General features: G+C 55.4%; 1 protein-coding gene across 1 annotated transcript in view; it reads left to right on the forward strand.

Moving 5' to 3' along the window:
* Positions 1–7570: 7570 nt before the first annotated feature.
* NTN1 (netrin 1) overlaps positions 7571–12265 on the forward strand; it is a 170003-nt gene continuing 165308 nt past the window's right edge. The window contains exon 1 of the mRNA XM_042966267.1: positions 7571–8588. Within this exon, the coding sequence (XP_042822201.1) occupies positions 7571–8588 (1018 nt within the window). The remainder of the gene's footprint in view (positions 8589–12265) is intronic.

Below are 12265 nucleotides of genomic sequence, written 5' to 3' on the forward strand. Positions count from 1 at the left end.
ATCTTTTCAATCAGCCTCCAAAGCCTGTATGGTACCCGCGATGACCCCCATTTCACCGCGAGATGGGCAAAGCAAGGTCACACAGTTGGTCAGGGGTGGCCAGAACTCAAGGTTTGCCTGCCTCCATTTCTTCCTGTTTCTGAGGGAAACACTGTCGAAGCAGGCCACCCTGACCTTTGTGGGGAGCCCGGACGCCTGCATCACACTCTTCCGTTGCTGCAGTGTCCAGCCTCCGTCGGGGGTCCCGGGGACCCAATCGTTTCGTGTCTGCCCGCCTAACACAACCAGACACACTCAGAAGCTCAGTCGAGTCAGGTCCCAGCTCATAGTTCAGGCAGACACACATCCCTTCCGCTGTCCAGCCGTAGCTGAGGCCCGTATGTGTCAAAAGCTTATTGTCAGCCAAGCCTGTCTTGCCCGTGGGTCGTGACTGAGACCTCCGGACACGGGCACCGCCCCGTGTTGGTTCAAATCCCTGCTCGTCTGCTTACCGGTGATGCCGTCTACTTCAGCACAGTAATTTTCTGTAGTTCAGCTTCCTCCTCCGTAAAGAGGAGATGATGAGGCTATCTGTGTCCATCCTGCAAGGCTGTTACCAGTATTCCGAGTTAGCCATTGATGGAATGCTTAGAAGACGGCTTGGCACACAGTAAGCATTCAGTAAATGCTTGATTTAGAAAGTAGGACCCGCGGTCATGCCCAGGATGAAGGTCCTTGGTTATCTCACTTCTCCTGAGCCTTTACTCTCAAACCATCAGCCTGGGCCATCCGGTGCCCCCCATCCCCGGTGCCCTCCCCTGCGTCCTCACCGTGTTCACTGATGGCTCCCCCCACCCAACCTTCATGCTTACCCTCCCCCCCACCCCCCCAGCCTGGCCCTCACTCACACCACGGGCCTCTTCAGTGGGACGATTCTCCCACACCATACTGCCCAACGCCCAGGACCGGGGGCCGCTGTCCTCCTCCACCTGCAAAGTTCTTTCCAGCTTCTTCGGAGAAACGACACCCTGCTCCTTTAAGGCCAGAACCACACTTACCTGTTGTAGCTTCCACAGCTCCTTCTTGGAATCCGCCCGCCTCCGCCCCACAATCCAGGGCACGCTCCTCTTTCTCTGAAGACACCAGACCCTGGTTCAGCCTTCATCTCTGCCCCAAGTCCTGAGGCCGGGCCAGCACGTCTCTAAGATGCAGGTGGACAGGGGCGCCCAGGTGGTTCCGTCGGTTGAGCGTCTGACTTCAGCTCAGGTCATGGTCTCACGATTCGTGGGTTCGAGCCCCGTGTTGGGCTCTGTGCTGACAGCTCGGAGCCTGGAGCCTGCTTCGGATTCTGTGTCTCCCTTTCTCTCTCTGCCCCTTCCCTGCTCATGCTCTGTCTCTCTCTGTCTCTCAAAAAATAAACGTTAAAAAAAAAAAAAGATACTCATCCAGCACCTTGACCTCTTTATCTCCAGTCACCTTCCCCTCTGCCTCCCAGCAGAAAGCCCCCTCTTGTCCTCAGCGGGCCTTGTTATCACCCACCTCTGGAATCTTAATTCAGACTCCAGCTACTCACCACACCTCTTCTGTCTTCCTGAATCTTCTAGACCAGCTCTGTCCAATAGGACTTTCTGCGATGATAGAAGGGATCTTTATTGCCTCTGTCCAAATGAGGGTCAATTGAAGAAGCTTTAACCTCATTTCATTTTATATCTTTCATTATTTATTTTTTATTACTAACAATTTTTTTGCAATGTGTAATTATTTTTGAGAGAGAGAGAGGGAGACAGAATCCAAAGCAGGCTCCAGGCTCTGAGCTGTCAGCACAGAGCCTGACGCGGGGCTCGAACCCACGCCCCGTGAGATCATGACCTGTGCCGACGTTGGATGCTTAACCGACTGAGCCCCCCAGGCGCCCCCGTTATTTCATTTTAAATCACTCAAGCTGGAATCGAAATAGCTCCATGTGGTTCCTGGCTACCGTATTGGACAGCACGGCTCTAGAACCCTGGCCTCCAGTTCCTCCGTCCATGGCCTGTCTTCACTTTTTCTCTCTTTAACTTTACTTCTGTGGCCCATCCCAGCAGCCACCTTCTTCCCCTTCCGTCCTACCTCCTGGAAAAGACCTGCAACTCCAGATTAATTCAGTGGTTTTGCTTTTTCTAGGTCTACACAAGGGCTGCTGAGCACGGCGGGGTGGGGGGTGGCTTTGCCGGTTGGGGCTTTCTTTCTCGCAGATGGTCGCCAACCTCAGCAGGACCTTGAGTTCTGGCCAGCAAGCATCAGCCTGTCCTACGTAATGACCCAATAATATTTCTACTTGCTCCCGTGCCCTCAGGAGATGCTGTCACTCTCTGTTCCGCTGAACCAAGAGGTGCTCTCAGGACACCTGACGGCCACTTCTCCAAGGCTGATTCTATCCGTCGTCAACGTCTCTGCGTCTGTTCCTTCCTATCGCCCTTTCTCTTTCCTTCCACGTGTTTGCGCACTTCGTGAACGTTGTCTACCCTTGCTGTCCCCGTTTTCATGACCCGAGGCAGCCTGGCTTCTGTCCCCACCACTCCTCTGCCACTGCCAGCCAAACAGCCAAGGTCACCCACGACTTCCTGGCCGTTCAGTCAACCCAAAGGACTCGTTTCAGGTCTTATCTTGACCGTGAAGGCATGTGGACACTGCTCACCACCCTTCCTTCCTTGAAACACCCCTGTTGATTTCTAGGGCGCCTGAGCCTTCTGGCTTTCCTCCTCCTCCTCCTCCCCCTCCTGCTCCTCCTCCTCTATTTCTAAATTTTCTTGTAAAACGGCCACATTCACCTCTTCCTAGAAGGATCCTTAGGCTTCCCAGGTAAGGCTGGGCACCAAGAATGGCGGCTTCCCCCTCCCGATGCATTCCTTCCAGAAACACCTGGGGATTTGCTTTCTCACCCAAGAGCTGCACTGTTGTGTTTTGAACTCCTGTGTGTGCTCTGGACCCTGCTGCTCAAGCCCAACATGCCTTTTCGGGTGTGTATTTATAACCCCCACGGTGAGAAGCTCGCACAACACTTGGACATCTGTTTTTTTCATTTGTCCCCTCGGAGGGCAGTATACTTTAGGGAGGGACACTGACAAATTAGAGGCATTGGGAGAGGCTGCCGAGTGGCCAGAAAACTGTCCCGTGGGAAATCGTGAAGCAAACTGGAAACGTCGTGCCTAACAGATAAAAATGAAGGATGATAGGGGGCTGACCTCAAAACTTTGAGGAGGCAGAGAGCCTTGGTTTGGGCTTCCGTGTGGGGCTGGAATGGAATCAAGTGTATTAGCGGCAGGGAGGCGGGTTTTGATCGGAGGGAGACAAGTTCTACTGTGTCCCAGAATGTTCTGGACCTCCAGGATACAGACAGTCCTGCCCACCAGGAACTATTAAAGAAGATATGCTCAGTACCTAGTCACTTAGTCACTTAGTACTAAGTCAACTAGTACTTAGTCACTTAGTACCCAAGTGACCACAATAAAAGATCAAAGTGCCCCTCTCCCCCCACCCCAAGACCACGGCTCGAGCCCAGCTATCAACACAGAATAGCTACGCTCCATTTCCAAACTTGCTGCCATGCAGGATCCATCAAGAGCTCTGCAGACAAGGGTGCCCGGCTGGCTCTGTGGGTAGAGCTTGTGACTCTTGATCTTGGGGTCATGAGTTCGAGTCCCACATGGGGTGTAGAGATTACTTAAAAAATACAAAATTAAAAAAAGAAAAACAAACTCTGCAGACAGAAACAGCACGGCAGGAGGAAGGCTCGGAGCCAGCTCCGTGAGCCAGCCCAGTAGATAACCCCAAAATAGACCCAAGTAGTGTGGGCAGTGAGCTGGGCTCCCCGACGTGCCTCTTTCAGACCCGTCCTGGCCGGACTGCCTTTTCCCGACTCGTGTTTTGGTGTGATGCCACCAGCTTCTGTCATGGGCCATCACGGAAACTGTCCCACGGAGCTTGCCGCTATGACCACCATGGTGATGCCGTTGAGGATGTGTGCTCACTATCACATACTGTGTTTCCTTTATGCACCGCCCCCCCCCCCCAGGAGAAATGCCTGTCTGACATTAGCACCATGAATAATTATAATTCTCTTGAGTAATGGGTCTGTTTTTATCTCACGGACGCTGGGCATTGTCTAACCGACACGGTCTCCTTTTAATTTTGGCTGCAAGAAAGCTTAGGGACACATTTGTGGCCCACCCACCGGAGGTGAACAGGGCCTTCCAGGGAGGAGTTTAGCTTTATTCCCGTTTCTACTCCCGGTTTTTCTTCCTTCTCTTAGCTCTCCTTCTTACCTTACCACTCAACCTTGAGAACCTGCAGGCAAAACTCAATGCAAATCACCTGGAATCTCACTATCCTGAGATGATGGCAGTGAACCGCGTTGTCTTTTTATGCATCCTTAAGAAATAAAAATAAAAATGAGCTTATACTGTGCATAGTGTCTTTTGGGGGCATAGTGTGTTATAATTTGCTCCCCCCCCCCCCATTTTATAATATGTCATGAACCTCTCTCCGTGTAATTAAAAGGCTCTACTTTAAGTTACTGCCAACGTCTGTAAGGATCTAGCAACTTAATAGTAACGACGAACATTGTTACATCCGCTTACCATGCGCCTGGCTTTAGGTATATTCACACAGACGCTTTTATTCACGTACATTATGGGAGTACAATGTGTACGTACACGTATTATAAGCTACAATCTTCGTATGTGTTAACTCATTTGATGCTCCTAACCCTATGAGATGGATATTCTTGTCCCCTTTTTACAAATGAAGAGAGCAAAACACAGAAGGATGCTAACTTTGCCAAGGCCACACGCTCGGGTTTCAAAGCGCTGCTCCTCATTGCTATGTTGCCTTTCAGAACAGCACTGGGATCTCACAGCCCACAAGCATTAAACCTCTCCTTTCTCTCCTTCCACCCCACTGTCTAATTTATGTTATTTTGTCATGTTGTAAGTACCCTCATACGTCACCGAGAATCCTCTCTGCCACAAGGCAAGGCAGAAATAAACAGCGTAGGGAGTGGTCAATGGCACGGGGAGAAGGCAGAACTAAAGTGTTCCCCGAGGGCAGAGGATGAACCCCGGGCCCTTCCTGCAAGGGAACACATTTATGTCCCTGGGCTGTGGGTGAAGTCCCATCCCTGGAAGAGCTGGCCTGGGTGGCCCTCTCTCAGGGAGGCTGGGGAAGGCGGTTTTTTCCCAAGGAGACTTGAGCTGGGCCAAATGAGCCCCGAGGCCCCTTCTTCGATTCTCACAGTTTATGAAAATGCCAATAAGACCGAACGCGACACTCGATGGAGAGGATCCAGGAAGCCAGCTCTTGGGCCGGAACCAGGACCCTGGGCTTTCAAAAGTCCAGGTTTATTGCTAGATCATTCATCCGAAAGTAACAAACCAGCTGCGACTGAGTTCGAAACTCTCAGCCCGGTGTATTCTTTCCCTCAAAGTGCTTTGGCTACCGCTGCGAGAGTGTCAAAGGAGGCTCTCACTGTCCTGGGTCCTTTTGGTAAGGTGGCAGAGGATGAGGCAAGGACAAGCTGGGTGGCCCCAAGGATGCCTCCTGAGACGATAATTGGGCAGGTTTATTTGACAAGGAGGAGAGGCAGGAGCCCCTGGTGTCTACTCCCGGATTTGATTGATGTTTACTAGCTGGGAGACGTGGGGCAAGCTTCTTGACCTCGGTTTCCTCATCTGCGAAATGGAGTTAAGACCTACTTTGCAAAGCTGTTGCGAGGCTCCCGTGAGATAGTACAGGGTATACAGCACCCTTGAAAATACAAGCCTGTGGCGGGGGGGGGGGGGGACCTGGGGCGGGCTGGGCTGTCCCCAGCCTGAGGCCGGCAGACCCGCCTGGAAGGGGCCTTCCCCTCCGGCCTCCAGCCCAGCACCGCATCCCCGGCATGCGAGGAGCCGCGTTCCCCTTCCGGCAGATAGGCCAACCGCAGGGTGACAACTGTGGTGGGGGGGCGGGGGCGGCACACGCCAGTAGCCCCTTCTCGCCTGCCCCCGGTGGGCTTCAGGAAGAAGGGGTGAGCAGGCAGAGGTGACCTCCTCCTCCTCCTCCTCCTCCTCCCCATTCCCGGCTGTCTGCCCACAGGGGCACGGCCCTGTGCGCGGTGCCACCGGGGGCCATCGGGCCGGCTTGGAGGAAGGCCCGACCTCGGCGCAGCAAAGAAAACAAACACAGATGTGTTTGGCTGGGACCAGGAGGGAGCACAGCGTCCCCTCCCTCCCCCCCCCTCCCCGCCCTCCCGCCGGCGCGCTCCCCCGGGGCGTGGGGCCGACGGAAACCTGCGGGGCTCCCCGGGGCGGCGCGGGGCCCGGGCTTGAGGCTGACAGTCCCCGGCCCGCCCCTCCTCCCCTCCCCGGGGTGCTCGCCGGGCCCAGCCCCCTCTCCGGGGTTTCCCCGGGCGCTCGCCGCCTCGCTTTCTCTTTGTCTCCGCGGCCCTTCCCCGGGCGCCCCGGTTCCCACCCGCTGGCGCTCGCGCTCGCCCCGCGCCCCGGGACGCTTCCCTTTAACTTTCTTCTTTCCCGGGGTTAAAACTTTGCTCGCGAGCGGGCGGCTGCTCGCCGACGTTATTGGCCGGCGCCCCGCCCGGCGGCCCCGCCCCCCGCCCCCGCGCTCCCCTCCGCCCCCCACTCCCGGCAGCGGCGGCGGCGGCGGCGGCGGCGGCAGCGGCGGCGGCGGCGGCGGCGGCGGCGGCGGAGCCTTCGGGGGCGTGCGTGCGTGTGTGTGAGTGCGCGCCAGCGAGCGTGAGTGTGTGTGCGCCCCGGGCGCGGGCTGGGCGGCACTCGGAGCGCGGCGGGAGCGGCGGGAGCCGGGCGGCCGCGGCGTCACTCGGGCGAGCGAGGCGGCCGGGGCCGGGGCCGGGGCCGGGGCCGGGGCAGCGGCGGCCGCGCCGGGCATGGAGCTCGCAAGCCCGCGCTGAGGCGGGACGCGCCTGCTGGCCGCGAGCGAGAGGCTCTCCGCCGTGCGGCGCGCGGGCTCCGGGCCGGGGCCGGGCAAACTTTTCTTTCTCTTTTGCCCTCTCCGGAGGTAAAGTCCCGAGCGCGGACTGTGCGGCGGGGACGCGACCCGGGCCGGCCCGGAGGGACCCCCGGGGGCTGCGGGCGGAAAAAGGGGGCGCGCGGGCCGTGCGGGTCCCCCGCGCTGTGCGGCGGCGCCGGGGCTCGGGGCGCCGGGCGGGCCGGCCGCCGAGGGTGCGGGCGGGCGCGGGCGTGCCCCCCTCGGGCGGCGTGGAGGCGGCGGTGGCCCGGGGAGCCGAGCGTTCAGCCCGCGGCCCCGGCTCGCCGCCCGGGCCGGGGGAGAACGGGCTCGGGGGGCGCGGGGGTGGGGTGGGGGTGGGGGGGAAGCCTCCCCCCCCCCCTCCTCCGGGGACCGCGGGCGGCGAGGCGAGGCGGGCGGGCGGGCGGCCGGCGGGGATGGTGCCGGGGAAGCCGGGCTCGCCGCCCGCCGCGGGGTGGAGGGCGCGGGGCGGGCTGGCTGAGCGCAGCTCCCCTCTCTCCGCAGGCGCCTTCTGCGGCGGGCGGACCGACTCCTCGGCGCGGCGGGGCCGGGGCAGGCTGGACGCGGCATGATGCGCGCAGTGTGGGAGGCGCTGGCGGCGCTGGCGGCGGTGGCGTGCCTGGTGGGCGCGGTGCGCGGCGGGCCCGGGCTCAGCATGTTCTCCGGCCAGGCGGCGCAGCCCGACCCCTGCTCGGACGAGAACGGCCACCCGCGCCGCTGCATCCCCGACTTCGTCAACGCGGCCTTCGGCAAGGACGTGCGCGTGTCCAGCACCTGCGGCCGGCCCCCGGCGCGCTACTGCGTGGTGAGCGAGCGCGGCGAGGAGCGGCTGCGCTCCTGCCACCTTTGCAACGCGTCCGACCCCAAGAAGGCGCACCCGCCCGCCTTCCTGACCGACCTCAACAACCCGCACAACCTGACGTGCTGGCAGTCCGAGAACTACCTGCAGTTCCCGCACAACGTCACGCTCACGCTGTCGCTCGGCAAGAAGTTCGAGGTGACCTACGTGAGCCTGCAGTTCTGCTCGCCGCGGCCCGAGTCCATGGCCATCTACAAGTCCATGGACTACGGGCGCACGTGGGTGCCCTTCCAGTTCTACTCCACGCAGTGCCGCAAGATGTACAACCGGCCGCACCGCGCGCCCATCACCAAGCAGAACGAGCAGGAGGCCGTGTGCACCGACTCGCACACCGACATGCGCCCGCTCTCCGGCGGCCTCATCGCCTTCAGCACGCTGGACGGGCGGCCCTCGGCGCACGACTTCGACAACTCGCCGGTGCTCCAGGACTGGGTCACGGCCACCGACATCCGCGTGGCCTTCAGCCGCCTGCACACGTTCGGCGACGAGAACGAGGACGACTCGGAGCTGGCGCGCGACTCGTACTTCTACGCCGTGTCCGACCTGCAGGTGGGCGGCCGCTGCAAGTGCAACGGCCACGCGGCCCGCTGCGTGCGCGACCGCGACGACAGCCTGGTGTGCGACTGCAGGCACAACACGGCCGGCCCGGAATGCGACCGCTGCAAGCCGTTCCACTACGACCGGCCCTGGCAGCGCGCCACGGCCCGCGAGGCCAACGAGTGCGTGGGTGAGTGGGGCGCCGCGGGGACGCGGGCGGGCGGGCGGGCGGGCTCCCGAGGACCGCCTGCCCCGTGGACGCCGCGCGGGCCGTGGGAGGCGCGTGCCGGGAAGTCCTGGGCCCGGGAGGGCTGAGAGCGGGCTCACGGGCGCGCGTGGCGCTGGCCGGGGACTCTCGGATTTGCGCCCGGCGGGCTCTGGAAGCCAGGAAGGCTGAGAAGTGCTTCGGGGGAGAGGGTTTTGCAGGAAGCTTGCCGACCGGTCCCCCTAACTCCGGGCTCAAATGCAAAGCATCCACTGTCTTTAACCTCAGTTTGGCGGGACCCTGGGATCCGCCTCCGCTGTACCCCCCCCCCCCTCCCCCTTTCCCAGGGCTGCAGCTGGGCACCCTGTTGGGAACCCCGGCCCTGTTCCCCGGGGGGTTCCGACTCCGCAATCACAGATCCCTTGGGAGATGGCAAAGGGATTTGCAGTTTGGGGCGAGTCATATCACTCCTGCGTCCTCCATTTGCCTTTCATAGTTTGGGGCAAAAAATATTTTTTTTGCCCCTTTTGAACAGCGTATTTGTGTTAGCTGGGATTTAAAGATGAGATTTAAATTAATTACTATCCACAGATTACAAAGGAGAGTTCAGTAATGATTTTAAAATAATTCAATCCTGGTCCAGAAAAGTGTACCAAAATGTGTGTGTGTGTGTGTGTGTGTTGTTAGCGTCACAATTAGGTGAAATGAAACAGATTTGAATTAACCAAGGATCCAGCTTCTCTCTTTGTAATGGGGTTTTAAGTCCTGAAAGAAATCTGACAAGGCTTGCACTTGTGAACACTGTTGGGTCAGAAATGAGGCTAAAAAGAGAGAGAGAGAGAGAGAGATTCGTTCTATTTCTGAATTGTACAGCTTTGCTGCAGTGGAAAGTCAGTTTCTCCCCAGCAAAAAAAAAAAAAAAAAAAAAAAAAAAAAAAAGAAAGAAAGAAAGAGAAAAGGGAGGGGGGAGGAGGAGAGGAATGCCAGAGGATTCTAGTATGAGATGTAAATTTCCAATTTCCACATTCTATTTTAATGAAAATTATTTCGCCCCTCAACATACCATTGGGTGTGCATCTTTTGTGAACCTATAGTTATGCGCCCTCCCCCACCCGCACCCCCCAGCTGCCACTGTGTGATTCTTCTCCCACTGTGGCACATGGCTAAGTTTGCTCGTCCCCACAAACACACGTTTCGGAGTCTGGTTCTGATTAATTGTCATGGTGTTGTCGAATAGTTTGTGCCTCATGACTGTGGATGCAGATTTTTGAGCAAGCCGGCGCAAAACAGGTCTCGGAGAGCCGGGTGGGCACCGAGGCCCAGTCAGGCGCCCTGGTCTGCGAAGGGTCTCGCCTCCTGTTGCACAGGCACGGCCTCCATTTTTGCACTGCGTCCCGCTTTTGCAGACCTGATTGTTCATGCCCCTCATTTAAGGGACTTGGGACTGGTTGCCAGATTGAAGAGACTTCTCAGGATTCCGCAGCCAGCTAGTAGTTATACCCTGACTTAGTGGTCTTTGAGAATAAAATTCCTTTGATCTGCTCAGTTCCTTCAGAAATGTTGGTTTTTCCCATCCCTTCTCTTTCCCCCTCCCTCTTTTCTTTTCTTCCTTTTGTGCGTAAAAACCCTTTATTGACATTTGAAGGGCCTCCCACGGTTTTGCTATCAGTTTGAGTTCCTACATGCAAACGAAAGACACCTTCTAGTTGTCAGTGGGCAGGGTGGAAATTGGACAAAAGCAGCTCACTACACTGAGGCCAGTAAACTGGGTCTCGTGGTAACATTGTACTGGCTTGAAGATTCCTCTTAGCCCATGGTGTTCACAGGCGTCACCTACCCCCAGCTCTGCCAGTCACTTCGGATGTGGAGACACAAACCGCATTTGTTGTTAACAATGGTCATGCTTTCGGAATAGTCTCTGTAGTTTAGGAGTTTGTCTTTTGACCAGAGCCTTGACTACGTGCAGAAATTGGATTGACTGCTTTTTTTTTTTTTTCTTTAAGCCAAATTGAGCAATCAACATATGAACTAATGTAATTAGTAAGTGTTTTTGTTCAAAAAGTTTAATTAGGCCTGGTGAGGACGTCATCTGCATGACAAACAATCAGCTAACAATATTTTCTGGGTTTTAACTGAGGTGATTTTAATTCTCAGTAGTTAAAGTATCTTTAAATCTTCGCCGATTATTCAGTCACCTCATAAAAGCAAAGCCAATTCAACGAAGTTCAAGTTATTTATAGTTTCCTTTTTGAATAGATGTTCTGATATCTTGTAGTTATAGCCCCGGGAGTGTCAGGTTGAAGTTCCCATAAAGTCTTAATTGAAATCTTGGTGATTTTTCCATCATTCCACAGAAGAGAAAGCCAGGAAAGACAATTTAGAAGTGATTTACAATTAGAGGTCGAGCTTTTTATGAAAAGGCCCTATAGTGGAGATATGTGAGTGAATTAGTATTTGACAGGTGTTCTGAGACACTACAGGGCACTGTGCTAGGGAAAAAAAAAAAAGCATTAATAAATCCTTCAAACACTAACTTTTGTACTATCAGCGGCTCAGATTTTTTTCCCCAACCTAATCCCATCTTGTGAATTTCACACTGTTGACGTATCAAGTCAAGGTACCCTGATTATCTACAACGGAGCCAAAGTAAAGAAGGTTGTTTTTTAATTTCAAAAATCGGTATTGATAAAAAAAAAAAATGAAGCATCACTGTGTTATTCTGTCTTTGCCTTTATGAAATAATGAGACAGTGATTTATAATAGACTAAAATGGCATCCTTCCCTAGGTTAACCCCCCTGCTCCCTACCCGCCCCCCCCCCCAAACCCTAAAACTTAAAAAATACCCATGGATGTTATTATTTGACTACATGGTTCTAGATGGGGCCGCGGTAATTTCTGGTTGCTAAGAAATGTGTATGTCCTATAGGTTTCCTTTGGTCAGCTTTCTTTCTGGTGTTTCAAGGTTGAGTTCTCTCCGGAATAAATGTGAACTTTGTAAAGCCCAATTTTATTTTAAATCCAATTTTGGATTTCTTCTGGAGGAAAAAAACCCCTCAGAACAATATGAAAGACAAGACCATGTATAACGTTACAGCCTCGACAGCCCTCAGTGGAATAACTAAATACTTTCTTCCGCCCATATGTATCAGCAGCATTCACATGCTCTTATACACATGTGCATTTACATTCACTGCGTAAAGAAGCATCCATGCATGGTGGGGGTGTGCGTACGTTCAAGGGAAAATGCATGAACAGTTTTAAACCACCTGGGTTGCTAGGCCCTTTTTCCCCCCTTCTTTTTTTTTTTTTTTTCCAAAAGAGCATCTGAAGACCATATTGTGTTTCATAAATTATTGACATCAGTTTTAATCAGTGTCCCCCTGACATCGGAGCTGTGTTAGTATTTAGTGCCTGACGAAGCATGCTGTTTAATCTTACTGTGGGAATGTCACTGTGAACCCCTGCCTGGTTTGTGACAGGGTAAGCTTATGAAAACTTGTTTTGCGACTCACTCTATGGCTTTGCGTTGCCCAGCTGAAACCCAAAACCCACACAAAAGAGGTCTCTGCAAGATGAGCACCGTGCTGGGCTAGCCTCCTATGGTCATGGGTACCTGCAACATAATGCTGGTAATTGTTTAAACATGGCTTTGACTGGCGGC

Source organism: Panthera tigris, chromosome E1 (genome assembly GCF_018350195.1).
Source record: "Panthera tigris isolate Pti1 chromosome E1, P.tigris_Pti1_mat1.1, whole genome shotgun sequence".
Taxonomy (NCBI): Eukaryota; Metazoa; Chordata; class Mammalia; order Carnivora; family Felidae; genus Panthera; species Panthera tigris.